Source organism: Grammomys surdaster, unplaced genomic scaffold (assembly GCF_004785775.1).
Source record: "Grammomys surdaster isolate TR1022 unplaced genomic scaffold, NIH_TR_1.0 201, whole genome shotgun sequence".
NCBI lineage: Eukaryota > Metazoa > Chordata > Mammalia > Rodentia > Muridae > Grammomys > Grammomys surdaster.
The window spans coordinates 8,757,403-8,779,577 of NW_021604646.1; the positions used below are offsets into that span (position 1 = coordinate 8,757,403).

A 22,175-nucleotide genomic window follows, 5' to 3' on the forward strand; every position below is an offset into this window, starting at 1 on the left:
TTCATATAGAGGACTTGGGTTGGGTTCCCGGCACCCACATGATGGCTCACAACCGTCCGTAACTCCATGTGATTACAACCTCATTGTACCAACCTCACTGGTACCAAACGTACATGTGGTGTATATATGTACTTGCAGGAAGAACACTTATACACACAAAATAAATACATTTAAAAAGTTAAAAACTATGTGGGATAAACAATAAACTAGGATGCATAAACAACAGAATGCAGCCTAGTAGCTAAAACACCAGTTTAATGATGAGGTTTATCAGAAAAAGCATTTTTAATTTTATTAAAATTAAAAATTTTAATTTCTTAAGATTTTTATATGGTATAAGATTATCTGGCTCATAGTTTTCTAACTAAAAATGAACAAATGTTACTTTAGTAGGGTTCTTATATCTGACAATCAATATAGCCAAACTTCTATCACAAAAGTTTAGCCAATGGGGCTGGAGAGATGGCTTATCAGTTGAGAGCACTGACTGTTCTTCCAGAGAACTTTAGTTCAATGCCAGCACCCACACGATGGCTGTAACTCCAGCCCTAGGGGATCCAATGCCCTCATCTTGCCCCTGTGGACGCTGTGCCCTTGTGGTACACAGGTATACATGCAGACAAAACCAATCATAAAAATAAAAATGTGAACTAAAGTGAAAACAGTCTAGCCAAAGTGTGAAGAATTACTTATAAAACCTTTACACACAGAGAGATTAGAGAAACTAAACAACCCCTTTTTACAGCTCCAGATTTCTTGTAACAGGAATGGAGACTAGTGAGGGTATGCATTTCATGTCGCTAAGGTGGAATTAGTGTGATATTTGATATGAAAACCAGTTCCCTGCAACATCAAGTCTGACTTCCCTCAGGGAACTTCCTAATCAAGTATTATTTTGTTGACAAAGAAGCAACCACACTGCAAGGTGCTGGCAGATGCAGACTCTGGCAAAGGCTGCATTTGGCTAGTATATTCAACTAAGCTTCCTCCTCTCAAGCCAGCAGGGTGACACCCAGCACTCTATTTAGAGTCTGTTGCACACTCCTGACAATCCCTGCTGGGACTCCACAGACTTTCACAAAGACAATGAATGGCACTGGCCCTAATAATAATAAAGTGGACAATAAGGTATGAGGAACCAGCCACCAACCTCTAAGCAACCAACTCTGATTAGTGAGGAGGTGGAAAGAAAGCCCAGGCACAAAGCACTGGCCTCGGCAGCTCTGCAGAGCCCTGACCCGGGTTAATTGAGTAGGGCCAGGGAGGGGAAAGTTACATGGGCCTTGCTAAGGTTTCCAAGCCACATTGCAAGAGTGAATTTAAAAGCTATAAGAAAACAAAGGAACCTGAGGAGTGAATGCTGAACCATATTAGGAAATCAGAATTATAACCCAAGTCATTATGGTCTAATCTAAAGCGGAGAAATAAAAGCGATATGAACAGTGCTCCCCCTTACCACCCTTCCCATGTATGAGTTTATCAAATGCAGAAACAGTCTGAGTAGATAAGTGTTCTGACAACACAATTAGCTCAGCTCCAGTCACAACACAGTCACTCCCAGAACTACGTGAGATGGAGAAACAAGTGACCTTGGGGAAGGTAAAAGCCCGCCCCCACCAGACACACACACAGACACATACACATGGAGAGAGAGAGAGAGAGAGAGAGAGAGAGAGAGAGAGAGAGAGAGAGAGAGAGAGAGAAAATGAATGAGAGAGAATATGAGAACACGCTGCATTACCTCTGTTCAAGGTATCCCAGGGCCTGCTTGACAAAGTCCATGCGCACTTCCACGCTGCTCCGGCTCTTCAGGGCGTCAGATGCTGGTGTTAGTACCACATCTGTCATTTGTTTTACCATGGCCCACATGTCAGAAATGCTCTGTATACAAATGAGGTTGTGTGTAACAACGCTGTAAGGTGGAGGAGTCACCTGGCTATGACTGCAATGGCAGGCAGAGGAGGAAAGGTTGAGCTTTTATGTCTGAGATGCTCCTGGCTCAGAACTCGATGCAGAAGATGGGCCTCTGCCTGGCCAATCATAAGAGCTCTGATCACTGATGAGTATCCCTGCCCTGCTTGGAGCTGGCTTTCAGACCAATTACCATGCCAGGCCTGCCTGACAGAAGCACCTCCATCATTACAGGCAGATGAAAGTAGGAAGAGCTGAACCTCAGTGGGTCACCCGTTAAGAGGAAATGAATTTGGTTTCTAATTATCCAGAGCTCTAGGAATTTAAACACAAGTCCTTACAAGGTTATTTAAGTTTCTTAAGGCTTAAAATAAAAGGTTAACCTAAATAACAAGGTTCTGCCCTCCCAGAGGCTCCCTGGCTTCCACGGTAGCCCACTTTATCAGTAACTGCCACAGCCTCCTATTCTCTCTCCCATTCTGCCTCAAGAGCACCTCCAGGAAAGAGGGTTTTCTTTGTGTTCCTCTCCCCAGGCTCTGAATTTCTCCTTCAAAACGCATTTTCTGGCCCCTTGGCAACACTCTAAAGATAGAACCAGAGAAATGCATCACAGTAGGAAAAAGTTCTCATGGCACCTCTCTCAAACATGAAAGCTGAAGAATGAGTACCAAGCAAATGCGATAGTGAATTCTCACTTTTGTCTTCAAATCTGTTTGTATTGCCTTTTATCTTACTACTGGGGAAAAAGCACAATTTTGAGAAACAAACCCATTTATAGGTGCTTCTGTTTCTTTCTGTACTGGCCTTCCCTTCCTTCTGCCTTCCCTCTAGCACCTTCTAATGCACCCCACCCCCATCCACCCACTGCTGTTCTTCCTAAAGGAGAAAGCTGACCAGGGAAGTAAGAACACGGTGAAGATAATAAAAATTGGGGGAAGGATCAAAAAGAAAATGGGTAAGTTAAGTTCAAGGAGATGGCACAAACTATGCCCTCTGCCATTTGGCTGTCCTTAAAGAGTGTGCTGGTACCTGAGGAGAGAAAATGAGTAAGAAGCCAAACAGAGCTCAGGACCTCTTACCACTTACTAATCCCAGCTAGACCTTTTGAGGATGTATTTTTAAAAAGCTACCACAAAAACAATCACTCCAAATTTATATAAAACACTGGAAAAAAAGAATGTTATCTCTTAAAACAGTCTCTCTTAGCGTACTGCAGCCTAGTCAGTAAGGTGCTGACCCATCTGAACACTGAATGTGGGTTTCTACCCAGATTAGGTCTGGGCACTACCTTGTCATCCAGCTCTGCGACAGAGGCGCACAGGTCTACTAGGTTAGGCTGTAGGTGTCCACTCACAATCTTCTCATTATAGATATAGATCTGAAAAAAGGAAACAAGGTAAAAAGCATGAGCTACGTTCATTTCCTGTGAAGGGGTAGGGTGCAGCTGCCTTCTCCTTTGTCAGGACAGTGTTTGCTACACATTTGGAATATTATTCCAAGAAAGCATCTCTGGGCCCAGACTGAGAACTCAGTGTTTGACGCCAGGCCTGACAACCTGAATTAAATTTCTAAGACTGACATGGTAGAAGGAAAGCTGATTCCAACCACTGCCCCCACAATGAATAAAAAAGTACATAAATGTAAGGAAAGAATCTCTGCCCTTCAGGTAAAATCTCTCTCAAGAAAGAAACAAAGAAAACAATAAAAAATAAACCAAACAAAACCCACAATGATGATTTAATGTCATGCTTAAGATGTAAGATGATAACACTGTACTTTGGATTTGGCTTATAAAATATTAAAATAATTATGGTTACAAACCAAGTTCTCCTCTAGTGGATGCTGTTGATGTCATTTAGCTTCCAGGGCTGTCACACAGACTTAACAGGTTCTGAACCATAAGCAGTACTTATTCACGCAATGAGCATGTCCTAGGAGCCTCCCTTTGGAAGGCTGTACCCTAAGGAGTACATAAACACTCACTATCTGCGGGAGACACCCACCTACTGGATCCTAGGTGTTGCAGAGGTTAGGTTCTACAGAGTTTAGCTTTTCAGATGAAGAAGCTACACTGTTTCTCCATGCATTTGTAATTTTGTTGAGTCTCAGCTGGTGGTAGCCACAGCAACCAAGGGACTCAGCCAGGCGAAACCTATGGGATGCTGATGTGGAGTGAGTATAGGAAAGAGGGCAAGTGATCTAAAAACTGGAGAAGGAAATGAAGTCTACTGGAGAAATATGGAGTGAATGAAGGGGATGTCATCTCTGGAGGACGAGGCAGGCTTCAGCTGCTTGGAGTTTCAAGCAGCAATGTCTGATGGAAGACTTTAACCCTAAATCTGCTACCATCCTGTCAAGTATATTCTCTGGTTTTACTATTGCTTAACATGAATCTACATTTACACTAAGAAAGCATTGAGGATATTTATCTCAACAAGTGTTAACCAAGATTTCTGATCTGTGATAGTTAATGCAGAACTCCATTAATTAATTAACTACTAGCTGAAGAAAGTCCTCTAGTATAGAGTACAAGGTGTAAGCTCCTCACGGGCCCTGCTCCCTTTTGTAGTCGCCATCTGTTTCTACCCCTAACTCCCGGATTCCAGAGCAGCAAGGGGAGGAATACATCCACGTGTCCTCTCAGGGCATGGCTAAATGATGCAGATCTGGAGACTCTGGAGGGAAGCAGCGACTACAGTGAAACACAAGCTTGAGTTGCATTCCTTTATTCCGAGAGTTAGCCTCAGGTAAGTCTTGCACACAGGTCCGCACAGACCTTGATCTTGATCTGTGCTTACTGATGCAGGCTCATGATCAGCAACCAGGAACACAACTCCAACTCAGCAGGACCATCTTACCTCCACTGCATACTACAGAGTGCCGGCACACTGTGCTTATCAAGGAAGCAGCCTTTTGAAAATGCTACTCAATAAGGGTAAAAGGATCTGACTTAGCCAGCCAAGTAAGGAATTCAGTTAATACAGAACCCCATTTGCTTCATTCCCCAAAAAGCTATTTCCAACAATGCCAAAAGAAACACCTGGTCAGTAGAGAGAGCAAATTTCAATTTCCCTGCACTATGAGTCATGAGATTACCCTATTTAACAGAATGGAGAACAGTTGCATTCATGGTGAAATATTAACTAATCCCATGAGCAAGAAGCCCCCTTGCTTTCAGGTCTGACTCTGCTGTGAAATCACTACTCCCCGTGACTTTCCAAGGACCATAGCATTCCTGCTCTAGGATTAAATCTTCCTAAAAGACATACTCACCTGCCGGGCATAGGCCATCTCAATGCTATCCAGAGAGCTTCGACCAGGGGGACTCACATCACTGACGTAACTTGGCTATAGGTAAAGACACAGCAGCATTAGTTAAGAACAGTACTTGATCGCATAAACACATCCATGTCTGTAACTTGAACAGGGAAAGCAACAGAGAACAGTAGCCAAGGCTCTGCTACAAGGACAGAGGCTCAACTATCCTCTAACAGCCCCAGGAAATAGTTTCCAGTACTAAAAACCTAATTCTACAAATTATGCATTTAAAGAGTACTTGATTGCAGCCTCTGAATTTCCATTTAAATGACTTTTGCCTAATGCTCCTGATTTCAAAAGCACCTCTCCTTCAGCTGCCCTTGGCCAAGCCACTATTTTACCACACATAAAGTCAATTATCCATCAACAGGATGTGTGCACAGTAACTCCTGAATAGAAGTGGCTGGCAAACGTTCAGCTGGAACTCCACAGTCAGAGCTGCCTAAGACCTGAGAACATGAATGCCCGCACACCACATGGGAGAATGTTCCCTACACTTCCTATCTCCAACCAGGTCTCTCTGCACTGGAAAAAAAAATAGCCTATATATTAAGCCATGCTGGCTATGATAAGTCAGGACACAATAAAGAAATGCATAACAGGGCCAAGGAACCAGAGATCAGAAAGGCAAGGAAGCCATGCAAACAAGGCTAGAGAAGAGAAGGACTCACTGTGAGCCTGGAGGTATGTGATGAGAAAGCAGTGAGCAGTGTGAACTCAAAATGTGCATGTGTGCATGCAAGCACACCCCCACCACACACACCCCCACCACACACACGCACACACGCACGCACGCATGCATGCACACAGAGGGAATGGGCTTCTCAGAGTAGAGAGCATTCAGAAAATAGCCTTTCTGGGACAGGCATGTAGCAGAAGGGAGTGGTACAATTTTACTTTAGCACCTATGATTGTCCAAAGTGTATGCAGAGGTATGTAAAACTTTCCCAAGTGAGGTGAGGGTTCACTCTAGGCAGAGGAGAAGGAACTGTAATAGCGCTTGCACAAAACAAGTCTAGGGTGAAAACTGAATCCAGTGATACACACAAGGAGAGACAGATGAGTTCCTAAACAGAATATTTTGCCTTCATGAACACAAAGAGGAATCAAACTGACTAATTTACAAAATTGTTATAGAAGCCTAGTACTGTTTAATTAGGAAAAACAACAAACAAACAAACAAACAAAAAACAAACACCAGGACCTGGACAGTAGAACTCTAAATGCAACCCACTGTGTATAACCTAATATACAAACCAAGCAGGGTACCTGAGCCATTCCTATGAAGGAATTCACCACAAGAAAACTACCTACATGGGCCACCACTACCAACAGCAAAACCAAAACCTCTAATGTGAGTAAACCACAGGGCAAAGGAAAACTGTAGAACCTCAAATACACAATGATGCAACTTATACAGCTGACAAGGAAACAATATGGCGCAAACATATATCCATACACAGAAGTCCCTACAGGGAACCAGAAGGATGCACAGGGCTAACAGAAGGTGTCTGGACAGGGTGAGTGCATAACAGCGCACCATATGAGGAACTTTTTGTAAAATGAAGGGCCTATTGAACAGAGTTTTAAACATCTTTTGCAAAGAGCAGTGGAGTACTCTCTCAAACCCCAAAATATGAACTAGGCTCATCCCTTAGGAATCTGACAGGGAGCACAATACACAACTTAGAAGCATCTAGTGTGAGGCTGTCAAATTCAAACTGTCAGTCTGTATTTTACCAATCAATTACATCATTCATTTAAGACATGTCATACATGCCATTATGTGTTGGGAAGAATAAAAACGCTGCCAAACTATGACCCATAACTGAATAAGATGTTGTGATTTCAGAGATGTTAAAATATGGGAAAACTGTATGACTGAGACTTGAAAGATAGTATTAAGTGTCTTATCACAATTAGTGGCTGCTCAATATGCATGAGTTTCACACACCACAGTGCAGAGCAGCAGCTGTGTCATCTGTCATGAAACCTCAGCTCAGCTTCTCCAGCAAGTCTGCTGCTTGCTGAGTCACTTCCCAGATAGCTCGCCTGAGGATGTACCCAGTGACCATGGCCAAAATCCAACCCATCTAACTTAAATCCACCTTGAAATACTGCTTTTTATTTACTTATTTTTAAAAAAAAGTGTCTCAGAGAGAAAGAGAATACATGTATGTATGTACATATGTACGCACGCACGAACACATGTATACACAGATAGGCTGAACAATCCTCTTCCACCTTTCCATGGCTTTGGGGGTTCAAATTCAGGCCAGCAGGTGTTCATGGCAAGCACTTTACCCACTGAGCCATCTCACCAGCCCCAAAATACATTTTAAATGTTGGTTAAAATATATCTAGGAATTTCCACACTGCTCAACTCCATCTTGCCATGCAAGCCACAGACACTGGAGCCCTTCCTTACACTGACCAGATGTAAGAACTGGGCCACAAAAATTTTTCTCCGTAGCAGGGCAATAGCCTCAAGAGACTTATGTTAAAACACATTATTTTTATCTAGGCGACACTTGAAAAGTTAGCAACAGTCTTTCAATCCCTACCTTCCTTTAAAAGCTGTATCTCTTTCTTCAATGGCGTCCTAAGGATATTATTTTCCAAATAACTTTATGCTATTAAAGTGCCACTTCCTTTATTAAAACTTGCCAGGAATAGATATTAACAGTGTCTCTGCTCTTCTGTTATTGAAAGGCTCCTGGGAAAAACAAACGTGCCAGAGACTACCATATTTCAGTTCACTTCTGCCTTAAAAATTTCCCCCTAAAGCCTTAGGCACAGCTTTATATTAAATTATCCAAATCTGGACATTTTCCTTCACATATAAGGTCAACTCAAAATGATCCAAGGTTTCCTCTCTGAAAAGAATGCTATACTCACCAAATCCTACTTTTTCAATTATTATTTTTCTACTTATGTCAATTTTTTTCATTCTTAGAAATACTTCATAAATCAAAAGAGAAATAAAAAGCCATATTAAAACAACCGATCTTAATAATGTGCAGCTTACCAAACGCTGATAGAGCTGTAACACTGCACAGACCTGGAGCATGCACTCCATGGCAGACACTGTTCCCTGTCCTTACAACAGAAGAAAAGATGTTTCACAAAGAGAAATCCAGGCCAGGCTTAAATGTCATCTGTCCTTCAAACTGTGTGTTCTCCTCCTCAGGACTAATGAAGTGGAGATAATATATCTTTCCATCATTTTGAAGGAAATTACATGGAAAAAGCCTGTGAAAACACAGGGCTCTATGTACTCCAAGAATGGCTACATTCTGAAAGATAACACCAAGTGTGGCAAAAAATATGAAACAATGGGATTTTCACATACTGATGATGGAGGATATAGAATGAAACCATTTAGGGGAATGTCTAGTAAAGCCGAACTCTCACAGGATGTGGTGGTTCATGTCTTAATCCCAACCCCTTAAAGAAGCCAAGACAAGAGGATCACTGTGGGCTTGAGGCCAGCTTAGACTACAGAGTAAGACCCTAACTCAAAAAAACAAAATAACAACAAAAATGCTAAACTTTGTGTGTGTGTGTGCACACACAGGGAAAAGGAGGATGCTAAGAATTGAACCTGGGGCCTGGTGTACACTAAAGTGCCCTTTCACTAACCTCATCTCTAGCCCCAAAGCTGAACACACGCATATATTCTGACCCAGCAATTTCCTCTCTGGTGTACCCCCAAAGAGTTACAAATATATTTTCATCTAAAGATAAAGGAATTGCTGTTAATAACACTGTTTATAAAAGCCAAGAACTGGAAACTATCCAAATGTTCATCAACACTAGAACGGGCCAGCAAAACTAGTTATACTGTTCAGCCATAAAATGAATGGCTTATTACTATAAATAATATATATGAACAGAGTGTTACACACACACACAAAAAGCTACAAACAGCACATTTTATGGCTTTGGTTATATAAAGTTCAAAAAGGCAGGACCTTGGGGAATGGGGCAGAGGTCAGAGGCTACTGCTGAGAGGCTGGGATTGTTTTAGTAACTTGTTCATTTTTAATAATTTACTGAATTACATACTTATAATTTTTATACTTTACTGTATAAACCTTACACTTTATGAAGAAAATTCAAAACAACAAAGGCAATGAAAACTATATGTTAGCTGAGAATAAACCATTTGTAAGCTCTGGCCTGTAACTCCAACACTAAAAAAAACTAGACAGAATGACCGCATGAATGAGATCACGCTATGCAGAGAACACCAGACTAGTCAGGGCTATATATTAAAACCCTAATCCTATCTCAAAACAAAGAAACAAAAGCTTCCCACAAGTTTTCAGAAAATGGCAATCTCTGGATACATGGAAGAGACTTGTGTGTATCACTTCCCAACTTACACAGCAAAATTGTTCACTCTGCCAAAACTCCCAACAGAGAACAGTACAAACCAGGGTAACTCTCCAAGGGGACTGGAGGTCATGGAAGAAGAGCCTACTGAATAGGCTGGTCTATTTTTAAGAGAAGAGCAATCAAGGAAGAATATTTCATTTGTAGTTTATAATTACTTTCAAATCCCTGTACAGAGCACAACCTATTAACACCATTTTTTTTTTTAAAAAAATGAAGTTTATAAAACCAGGAGTTGTTCTAATTATTTGCTCAGACTCAGGAAGAATTGAGAGAGAAACACTAGATTAGCCAAGGGTCTTGTGTATTAGTTCTTCCTCCTCAAAGACTGTTTTCAGATGAAGTCTTTGAATCTAAGAAATTTAGGACAGTATCTCTTAAGGAGCAATTTCCCAAAATAACTGGACAACAGCAGCTATTTACCTGGGGACTTAACTGAACAGAAAGACTGGTTCTTAAATCAATCTTAAATCCACCGAATCCTTGACCTACACCTCAATACAGCCAATACAGGACTTCGAAGTCCTGGGCTTTGCAGCATGTTCTAACTCTGGGCCTGAGCTTCCTTATCTCCATATACAGTAAGAGTGTGGGAACCTGCACTGGCTGTGGGGCATATACCTGTAAATCATGACTTTGGAAGATAGGATAGAAGTTTGCAAACCTGAGGATAGCTTCAGCTACATAGTAAAATCTTCTCATTAAAAAAACAAAAACAAAAAAAACCCCAAAAACCAACCAAACAATAAAACCCTAAGTCTTCACCAAAAAGACTGAACAAGAAGCACTGGTAGTATTAATATCATCACTTTTAAAACACTAAAAACTTTAATTAAGCTATTTCTGAGATTACTTTTAGATGTTTTTTCTTTTTTAACTGACATAGGATTCCATGTATCCTAGGCTCCCTTTGATATTGAACTTCTAGTTCTTCTCCTGAGTACTGAGAACTGACCAGGGCTTTGTGCATGGTGCTCTAACTGATCTACATGCCCAACTCTTAAATTACTTTAGAAAGGACAACAAGACAGAGGCAAGTGGATCTCTGAGTTCGAGGCCAGCCTGGTTGGTCTACAAGCAGGTTCTAGGACAGCTAGGGCTACACAGAGAAAACCTATCATGAGAAAAAAAAAAAAAAGGAGGGGGGGAATTAGGGGGGGGAGAGGAGGAGGAGGAGGGAAAAAGAAGGAAAAAGAGGAGAAGGAAGAGCAGGAAGAAGAGAAAAAGGAAGAGACAGGTCTGTTAGACCTAACCATAGCCCCTGAAATTCCCTGCAGGAAAGATCTCTAACACGCAGTGAGACCGAAGAAAGATGCAGAAGGGAGCATATGAATACTTTTACACAAATTATCATAGAGTCTGAGACGTGTGCATCTGTATAGAGCAGTGCTAGAAACGAATGTGAGGAAGAAGTGATGACCTACAGACTACAAAGCGGAACAGAATGGACTATCAGGAGATAGGGTGTTTTAAGTTTTGAACCATGTTCCTACACTGTCTTTAGTTTTTTAATTCAATCTTTTAAAGAGAAGAACAATCTCAACTTAGTATAACTACCAATAAACTTTGGCAATTAAGACAAGCAGACAAGCACCAGGACTTCGTATTTTAACTTATGGTGATTTTTCTGATTCAACCTACCTCACTTTCTTGGGTAAAGTCAAGGGCATCCTCTCCTGATGCCAGCAGTGTGTGCAGAATTCTTTGTTTCACTTGTTCCCACTCGACCAGCATTGATTCTCGATGATACTCCTCAGCCATGCCAAAGGTCTGCCAGACAGGAACAGAGAGCAGACCCAGTGACTTTGGTTTCCTTTAAAACAATGCAGAACTACAAAACAGGAACCCTCATCCACCGACCACTTTTCCAGGAGCAGACCCAAACAATCTATTTAAAAAGTTATCATTTAAAAAATTTATTAGCAATGGTTTATAATATACTGTTTCACTAATGTAAAGACATTTCTAAAGACTCTTACTAAATTGTGAGAAAAAAATACACAAAACATACCATTTAAAAATTATTTTATGCCAGGCAGTGGTGGCGTACACCTTTAATCCCAGCACTTGGGAGGCAGAGGTAGGCAGATTTCTGAGTTCGAGGCTAGCCTTGTCTACAGAGTGAGTTCCAGGACAGCCAGGGCTACACAGAGAAATCCTGTCTCGAAAAACCAATAAATAAATAAATAAATAAATAAATATTATTTTATCATTTTATATACATAGCTGTTTTACCTGCATGGATGTCTGCACATCACATGCATACCCAGTGCCCAGGGAGGCCAGAAGGGGCTATCAGATCCTTGAGACTGGAATTACAAATGATTATGAGTCACTGTGCTGGACACTGGGAATCGAACCCACATCTTCTGGAGGAGTAGCCAGTGCTGTTACCTGCTGGGCTGTTTCTCCAACCCAAGCTTTCCAGTTTTAAGTGAACAGTTGAGTGGCATGAAGTACAGGTGCAATGGCAACCACCTTCACATCCTTAAAACGCTGATGAAAACTGAAGCTCTGTAGGTGTTCACTAATAACGGGTCGTTCCTTACTCTACCCAGACCCTGGCAACCGTTATCCAGCGCTCTCTCTCTCTCTCTCTCTCTCTCTCTCTCTCTCTCTCTCTCTCTCTGAATGTGATTACTCCAGTTATCTCTCAGAAATGGAACCATACACTATCTTTTTACGACTGACTTACTTTATTTAGCAGTCCCTAATGTCCATCATGCTGAAGGATGTGCCAAATATCCCTGTATTTGTACATAATACTGCTAAGAATGTGGGTATGCAGATCTCTTTTCAAGTCCCAGGTTTCAATGTTGGGGGTGTGCTCAGATGAAGAATCGCAGACACCATCTTGGTAATCTTTTGATTTTCTGAGGCTACATGTTTCCATAAAGGATACAGCACTTTAGTTCCCACTGACAGTGAATCAGGGTTCCATTCTCCTGCCCTCTCACCAACTTACTGTTTGCTGCTGTTGCTGTTAGTAAGAACGTTAGGTAGTAGCTCACTGGCACTTTGATGTGTATCTTCCTAATGATTAGTGACAATAAGCATCTCTCCCTATGCTTATTAAAACAGACATCTTTACTAGCCTTCTGGAATTAGGCTATTAAAAGACACAGTAGTACCTTTTCTTTGTAGGACATAAAACAATGATGAATCCTTGGTATCTTAAGAGTTAACACACACTAAAGGGGGAGGGGCTCTTCTAGTGATTTTACTTATTTATGTATTTTAAAGCACTAATTTTCTTGTAACAAGAAGAAAGTACTAAAATTTAAAAAAAAAAAAAAGCCTTCTGGGATTGATTTCCCACCATCCTACCTAGTCCAGTGACTACACTATTGTCAACTGGCAGAGACAAGACAGGAAGACACTAGAACAAAGGCACTGGGGACTGGGGAGGGGAAAAAAGGGGGTAGAAGGGAAAAAAGCAAGAAGCAAAGAAAGAAAGGAAGACAGAACCAATACAGTTTATAGTGACACTGAACTGAGGCTGTTCTAGGCCTGCAACTTTTTAATTGGTAGATCAGGTTTCCCCCAGATTAAGCCCTCTTTCCAAAAGGCTATCTCACCTACAATGAGATTGCCATCTAATTAGACAACACTGAGAGCATATTAGTTATGCCTGCTTTATTTTGGGCAATGCAGATAATTTATACTGATAATAGTTATATACACAAACTGTGGGGAACTATTAGAAAAATAAAATATATTCTTCTACAAATGCACTGAGTATTGAACAGTATTAAAATGCAGGCTAAAAGAACAAGGGATACAATACACAAATGCACACACAATGACAGGAAGAAGGACAGCGCGTTTTATACCCTTTTCTACAATGGGAGAAATGAACAAAACTTTGAAAACTCTTCCCATTTTGTTCTTTATACTGAGGATCAGACACCATGGGTGTCAGGTATGGAGGTAGGCCAGCCAGCTAGCCAGAGCTGGAACACACACAGAAAACCTTTGTCTCTTGTTAATATGTATAAACAGAAACACAAAGCCTGTGCATTTTGACTTCAGACGTGGGACAGATCAGAAAGATGGAGATGAAACAAAGAAAGAGGTGATTCCTCGGCTGACAGATCAGAAAGGTGGAATTGAAACAGAGAAAGAGGTGATTCCCTGGCTGTGACTCACAATGGACACCAACACCTTTTCTAACATTCTTCTTAGTGGAAGCCACTGGCTTTTTAACACCAGCCTCTCCCTACAGCAAAATATAGGGTTCAAATGGCAGGTGGAGTTTTCAAGAGCAAGTACGACACAGGCAAAGCTGTGGCACTGGCCCAGGACACTACAGCATCAGCAGGGTTTCTCTTGAAGACATGCTTTCTGGCTAATAACCAAGAGCAAAGTACTAAAGGCAGCTGAAGACACAGACAAGGCACCTCTACAGAAAGCAGGGATTAGGACAGTGGGGTCCCTCAGAATTCCAGCATCAGGTAAAATAAAGTAACCACAGTGAGAATTATTTCCCTCACTGGAAGCTCACTCCATTTACTAGGCTAGCCTGGTACTTCCAGAAACACCAAACAGCTTTGAGAAGTAGAAGCTGTGGGGCTCATGTGCTCACATCCCTGAGAAGTATGCCAGGTTATTTATTTATAAACAGCCAGCAACCTAAACACTGCCATCCTACTTATCGTTGGTGTGATAAAGAATATAAAATAAAAACAAATGGCCCAACATTGAAATTCTCTTGTCTTAACCATACCACCCTCAGCTTATCTTAGAGACAATGGGACATCTAACTTGTGGACTAATCAGGAATGATGAGCCGCCCATCTGCCCAGATGTGGCCTCTTGGGTTTACAGTGGAGTCTGTAGTACTGAATAAAAGACACAAAAAGTAATGGTGACTACAGAGGAGCAATCAACAAAGATATTCAAAACAGAAGCTAGAGAAAAGGGCAGGGAGGCGGGGGGTTGAGGGAAGGTAGGAACTGGACATGGAAAGAGTAAAGAAACAACGAAAGGAAATGTAGAGACCTAAAACTCAAAAGGAAGGCAAAAGCAACCACAGAAAAAAATAACAAATTGAAGTTGAATCACGACTATTGTTAAGTGTGGAAAGCATTACCTGCAGAACACAGTTAAGAAAAGAAGGCAGGGAGCAAACTGGGCAACTGAATTAAGAACATGCTGGGAGCTCCTGAACTCCATCTTACCAAAATGAAGAGGGCAATATGCTTTGGCTTCACATCCTATTATTACTGAGCTGCTGCAGCTTTTAGAAACACTTTGTATGTTCTGAGAGTGTTGTTTTGTCTGCTGGGATGCACTAAATGAGAAAAGCAAGGATAGATTTGTGGTTTTCTAGCCTGTTTTCCCGGCATTTCAGCGGGACATTGGCAAGTCACTCAGACATAAAATTGTAACCAAAATGCCAGGAAGCTGCTGATTTTTTAATTATTTTTTATTGAAAATTATTTTTGCTCAGCAGCAACCTTCCAATGTCCAGCCAAGTGAGAGGTATCCCCCCAGGCTGGCTCCCCACACTGGAATGTCTTGCTTATAAACACATATGCACACATTTTGTGCTGTGGCAGGGCACCTAAATGCTTTGGCTGGCTGCACATTTAGTCTCAGTATGGTACAATATTTAGAGACTGCCAATTTCAGAAACATATTCTACAGGGTAAATGTATTAATAAGTTTGGAGGCATTCAAGAATCCTAATTTAATTTCATTGGTCTTTTATAACAGTACAATTATTTTGGTGAGAAATTCAACAGTGTGAACAAAAAAAAATTTTTTTCTAAACATCTTCAAATCCAAATCAAATGAATTTCTCTATTTCCAGGACTAAGTACTGCTGCCAAGAATGTAATTAATGAAACTGGAGTTTCCTTATTGGTCATGTACCGCTTTTGGAACATTTCTTGCACACTAGAGAAGGCAGCCATGCCTACTGTCATTCCTATTGAGGATTTTACCCTGTAGACTGAACTGACACAGCACACCATGCAGGGCCCCTCTCACTTGATTACTTTTCAGATTACACAGCTAATGCGGAAACACATTCACCTGAGCTAAGTAAACACCGCAACAGAAACAGCATTCCTTCCTCCAATTCCTTTGCAGAGAGACACAGCAGGCAGACTGGCAAGTGCTTCTGAGAGAAAGCACCTTCTCAGAGCCAGGTTAAACTTGACAGCTCTCTCTTACCCAAAGACCTCTCAGGAGCCTCAAAACTCTTTCTCTGAACTGGGATGTTACTGAAAGGCTGTAGTCCTTGTCAGAAGCAAGAGGAGCTAACTTATGTTAGTAAAGAAATGATCTATAAACATCATGAAGAAATGCTTCTGTAAAATATGCACACTTATCCAACATGGGACGCTATACTGCTGTGTCTTGGGAGTCTCACCTAACAATTATTCTTCACTCCAAGAATGAAACCATCCAGAAACACCTGTGTAAAACCATCTGTTCTGATATTTCTGGGTTGAAAGCATTTGCAGGGGTGGAGATAGGCTAGAATGTATAATGGCTACTCTGGGTGATGTATCTGCCATCATGTAACATACCATACATATTCTAGAAGCATTTGAGAAAATGTTAGTAAGGTGATATAGGGCTTGCTGCCAACCTGAAAACCCAGGTTTGAGCCTCAAACCCACATGGTAAAAGGAAATAACCAACCCATAAAAGTTGTCCTCTGGTTCCACTTGGCCCCCCTACTAGAAATAAAAGACAGTATAAAAAAAAAGTGTTGCCCAAAATGATGAACTGTGTTATTAGGTCTTTCCTGTACCTTATTGATACAAATTGGTATAGTTATGCTCTAATTGTATTTTGAGAGAAAAGTTTTATCTTAACAGGAAGGGTGATATGTAGGAGGAGCAATGGTGGGAGGAGTAAGGAGAAGAAGAGGAGGAGGAAGGAGAGGAGGAGGAGCTAGGAGATGGGGGGGGGGAGGAGAACATGGAGACTGTCTCTGCCAGTCAAAGATAGTTGGTATATCTAGGTTGGGTATTGGGTTACACTTCTGATTGTATGGTTATCTTGTTATTGAGCATTACTGAACTTATAAAGCCTTTGATAAACATTTAAAAAAAATGTTGTCAACATGCAGATGCAGTAAGATAAAGGAAGCAGACAGGACTTGCAATCCACTGGTATACACCATCACTCATGCATCTCATGTCAGTTGTTTTCTTACCCTCTTCCGGGACTCTTCAATAGCAGATAACAAGGCATTATCTTTCTCATTCTTCAGGAAGCCCTAGAAAATGAAGTAAAGCCAGATAACCAAGGTTACTTTCAAACAGCCAGGAGTACACTGCTGAACAGAAGACAATCCCAAGAGCCTGGCATAGTAGTGCATGCCTTTAATTTCTGGCACTGAGATGGAGACAGGAGTATTAGGAGTTCAAAGCCATTTTCAGTCACACAGGAAGTCTGCAGGCCAGACTGGGATATTGAAGACTCATGGGCTCTCTGTCCTTACTGCCCCTGCCAAAGCCTAGTGCCTCCACTGACTAATGGCAGGACATTAGCCTAACTCTAAATGTCAGTTGACTTACGTATAATGAGATAATATAATCAAGTTCTTGGACCCAAGGCTCAATACACAGCTCTATCATTAATACTGACTGTCTAGATGTGTGGGAGACATTAAAGAAAGGGAGCTCAGGATGAGCCCTTGTTCTTGTTCACTGTCTCTATTTGCCTGAGATGAGGTCAGTTGAGGGAGGATATGACAGACTATGACAATAGCCACAGATGCACACAGGCAGACTCCGGGTCAACCCCCTGTCTTTTATACAAAGGTAAAAAGCTTCTTTTCCACAGCTTGGGACTGAGGGGCCTAAGTAGAAACAAGGAAAGCTATGATTAGTATTCTATATCCATGTATGGAGATCAAAGTCTTGGTTGTAACCTGAAAGACTCCAAGTTATGCTACACCCCAGATCCACCTACATTCTGTACAGCACAGGTGGCAAGCACACTATTCATACATTTATACACTTTCATGACCTGCTTTCTTTGTAATTTTTTAAAAAGAATTTGGGGAATGTAATAGGAAGAACTAAGCAAATGCTTTTAAATGGCAAGCTCACTTAAGATGTATCTAATGATTTTCTACAGATATGGTTAGTTTGAATGCTTGTATTTTAACAACTGCAGCTTTATTGCACTCTATCCAAATAGCCTAGTTCTTACGCTGATGGTTAACAGATGTAGATGGAAGGCAATACAGGAATATAATTTGGATAAGATATTAATAATACTTAGATTTCCAAGATCCCTTATACACTGGTCCACGATTCCCCTGCACCTGATCTCACACTTCAAACCGAATGGTGCACTGAGACAGGCAGTCAGCAGCCAGCAAACAGTCCCCTCAGGAAGACGGTTCCAGGGCAGCTCTGAAGATTCAATGCGGACTGCTATCTACACTGACAACAAGGCAGTGAGGTGAGGATTAGGGAGAGGCCTCAGTCCCTCTTTAATAATGGTCCCTACGTACAGGAAAGGGAGATAATGATGTAATTATAAAATATACATATATTGTCCTTCATGGAAAAAGTCAAACTTTTATTATGAATTCTATTTTTGAGACAGGGTCTCGACTGTGTAGAATCCATCTCACTATCTTTCTTATAAGGGCTTCAATGACTAAGGCTAAATTAAAGGCTTACAGTTTCACCACTTATAAGCAAAACTATATATCAACTAATACATGGATTACACTGTGGATTGATACTGCTCCACAATGGGTAGGCGGGGAGCATGCGCTGCTGCTTCAGGAAGCTGCGCAAACAAAGGTGGGCGTGAGGGGAGAAGCCACTATTTGATAAGGCCTAGTTTAATTTTTCTGTTATGGCTGATGCAGAGGGCAGTATGTTGATCTTCCCAAGTCAAATGATGAGCACATTAACTTCTTTTAACTATGCCTACATTTATGTATTTCACATACATACATACATACATACATACATACATACATACATACATGCTAGTATGCAAAGCAGTAGACACATCTGCTTAAAAGTTTAACAATTCTCGTGAAACAGAGCCTTCAATTGAATTAAAAAGAATTCCCCCCCCTTGCGCGCTCGCGCTCTCTCTCTCTCTCTCTCTCTCTCTCTCTCTCTCACACACACACACACACACACACACACACGCGCAAAATCACTCACTCATGCAAACCAACACTACCAACAATTAAAGAAAAAAAAAGGCCATATATTTGAAGAAAATTTGGGCAAGGGGTTTACATGGGAGGGGCTGGAGGGAGGTAAGGGAAGGGGGTAAATGATGTAATTTTATTATAATTTCCAAGATTATCATAGAAAAAAGAAAATAACAAATGACTAGGATCAGACTAAGACTAACCGCCTTGTCTTTTAAAAGCTATATTTTAGAACATCTCAGCATATGAAATGAAGTATTTGCACATGAGAGTCAGATTTCAGAGATGACCCACGTATGACCCACGTATGACCACACCACTGTGTACCTCAAACACTATCTGTTCTCTGTAGTACACACAAGCCATGACACAGTCACTTCTCAGGATGCCTGGAAGACAGGCCCAGAACCTTTCCCAGACAGCACAGTATTTGCATGTGACCTGTGCACAGTTTAAGCCATAGATCACTAGCACAATGTGAATGCCGGGTTAAAAGCTTATTTACCATATTATTTGGGCATTAATGACAAGAAAATCTGCATATATTCAGTACTCCTCCAACATGTCTTGCCATTTCTCTCTCTAAGGCTGCTTTAAACTCCCAGTTCTCCTAGGATAGCCTCCCAAGCACTAGTATTACAGGGTAATACCATATTGTGCATGTCAGACAAAATGTTTAGTATAGAATGTTTGTGTTTGGTTATATATAGGGCCAATTACATTTATTCTGATCTTTGGTATTTATCTTTTATTCCTTTCTACAAGGAAACATTAGAATAGATCGTGCATATTACATTTCTTTTAAACTATACATTAGCAGCCTATCTTTTAAAGAGAATTAACAGGTGCACACTAGTGATGGGATCTTGTGCCATCTAGTGGTGATTAATTTCTTCTAAAGAACACACCCTTGGGGAAAAGTAATGAATGAAGATATTCTAAAGACACTGTCTCTCTCCTATTGGTTATCAAACTATTGAGACCACCCAAGAAATTCCAATTCCCCCAGGTATCTCACCATGGGAGAAAAAGGGCTGAAACCCAGCGTCAGCCAGAGGGGCAACTTGTCTCCAAGACAGAAACTTAACACAGGTCTGACAACTGCTCAGACTACTCTATAGACAGACTGGAGTCCAGATGATGATGGGAAGGAGCACAATGAGTGTAGCATTGTTTGGCTAGGCATACTTCCTGCTCTGTTTTAACCTAACCCTCATGTCAGGATCTTGGAGCTGGATTTGGAGGGAGTGGAGACCACTTGCTCCTCTCCCAGTATGGCCATATTGAAAAAAATCTGTTTCTGTTCTTTGCCGCCACTGCCACCACCACCCACCCACCCCCACCTACCCATCCACCCCCACCTACCCCACCAACCCCAGACAGGGTTTCCCCATGTAGCCCTGGATGTCCTGTAACTTTTTCTGTAGACCAGGCTCGCCTCAAACTCAGAGATCTACCTAATTCTGCCTCCCAAGTGCCGGGATTAAAAGCACGAGTCACCACACCTGGCCCTGTTCTTCACTCTCATTTCTTTCTTTAACTAGTCTATAGAAGATGAGCAGCCCAGGCTTTGACTCTTAACAACTCTGGTAACAGTAACATAGGGCTGGAATAAAATCACTCAACTAAAGATGGGGGCAATAATGTATTTTATCATATAAAATAATGAGAGCAAAATTAAACATCAAAATGGGTAAAAGACTCCTGTCTTCTCCCTCCTCCTCTTCCTTCTCAGAGCCTGGATGTGGCCAGGTATGGTGGCTTACCACTGTAATCTGAGTATTGAGATTGATGCAAGTTCAAAGCCAACCTAAGCCTCAGAGAAATACATTGTCTCAAAATGCTAAAACCCAAATCATAACAAGAATAAACTGAAGAGTTGGACAGAAACATAATCTGTCTCCACCCAAGTATCTCAAGCCTCTTGACTTGTTATGGCTAAAGTTATGTTTTAAGTTTAAATTACTGTGCTTAGGAGATCTATAAAACAAAAACACCTCTAACCTGTAAGTCCCATTTGCCCAAGAGCAGATAACATCCTGGAATGCTGGGGGCTGTTGTCCATGTAAGAGAAGAATCGTGTTTCTGCTTCTGTGAACAATCTTGGTTGTCCCAACTGTACAGGATGTGCCTGATCACACATAGGCAGGATATATGCATGCCCTTGATTGGACAAAGGTGGTAAGTACATAGCCTTGTGAGTCTGGCCTTTATAAGCCCCTGTTTAATGTAATTTGATGCCATACTATGGGAATCCAGTATCCATCATTCTGGTCAGTATTAAATAAAGCTAGCTTCAAATTTGGCTCAAAAATTGTGGTAGCAGTCTTATTCTTACTGGTAGGATTAACAAACTTTGTCTATGTGCTTTTCTTTCTGGTTTCTATGAGACGCTTCTTAAGACTTTAAAGCTTGTCCTCATCCTGGAGAGGCATTTTTATCATTTTCCAAAAAGTGGGTACTCTGGAAAATCAAGCTAGGGTACAAAGGTAAAGGCTGAGCTGGGTCTCCACTACTGCGAAGGCCTCTGTGCATGGCTCCTCTCCTACTCAGAGATGACTGCAGGCCTTTGGGGTTAATATGCCTATACCCAACTTTCCTATTTACTCCTCCCTTCTAGGGCCCTAGAAGAGACACTTCACTGGCTCTTGGAATGGGCTTTGGTTTCCAGCTTTCTGGAACACACAATAGCTCCCATTTAGGAAGGAATCAGGCAATTCAATGACATCCAGGGCCAATTCTTTAACTGTGGAGAAGCATAGACATCACAAGTCTAAAAGATCCACAGTATATATATACACACACACATACATACGTAAATATACATTCATAGTATATATATAATATATATACATATTGTACATTTATATGTATATGAACACACAGAAACAGACAGACAGACAGACAGACAGACAGACAGACACACACACACACACACACACACACACACACACAGGCCTGAGTGTTTACATGTATGTGTTAACACATGCACGCCTAATTTCTGTGAAGGCCAGAAGAGGGCTCCTCTGGAACTGGAGTTACAGCCACCATATGAGTGCTGAGAACTGAATACAGGTCTTCTGCAAGAACAACAGGTGCTCTTAACTGCTGAGCCATCTTTCCAGTCCATCTTTGCTAGAGGAACTAGGCTGCCTTGTGATGTACCTGATGGAGAATAACCCAGACCAGAACTTCAAGGTTACATCATTTTCCTATCAATACTGTGGTATTTCAGGGACCAAGTGGCCAAAGTGGTTCCTAAATAGCTATAGGCCAGGAAGGTAAGCCTTACTGCAGTCAATATAGACTCTGGTATTCAGAATACCCCAGAGAAGAGACAGGCAAACAGACTTCTGTTTTGCCTAATGGACACATTTTCTTAGCTTATCTGCTTTCC

General features: G+C 41.4%; 1 protein-coding gene across 1 annotated transcript in view; it reads right to left on the reverse strand.

Annotated features, from left to right (window-relative positions):
• Nup93 (nucleoporin 93) overlaps window positions 1–22,175 on the reverse strand; it is a 100,063-nt gene that overhangs the window by 17,245 nt on the left and 60,643 nt on the right. Inside the window, exons 4-8 of the mRNA XM_028770362.1 lie at window positions 16,802–16,864; window positions 11,269–11,397; window positions 5,185–5,259; window positions 3,200–3,289; window positions 1,742–1,881 (exon numbers count right to left, since the gene is read on the reverse strand). Of these exons, the coding sequence (XP_028626195.1) occupies window positions 1,742–1,881; window positions 3,200–3,289; window positions 5,185–5,259; window positions 11,269–11,397; window positions 16,802–16,864 (497 nt within the window). The remainder of the gene's footprint in view (window positions 1–1,741; window positions 1,882–3,199; window positions 3,290–5,184; window positions 5,260–11,268; window positions 11,398–16,801; window positions 16,865–22,175) is intronic.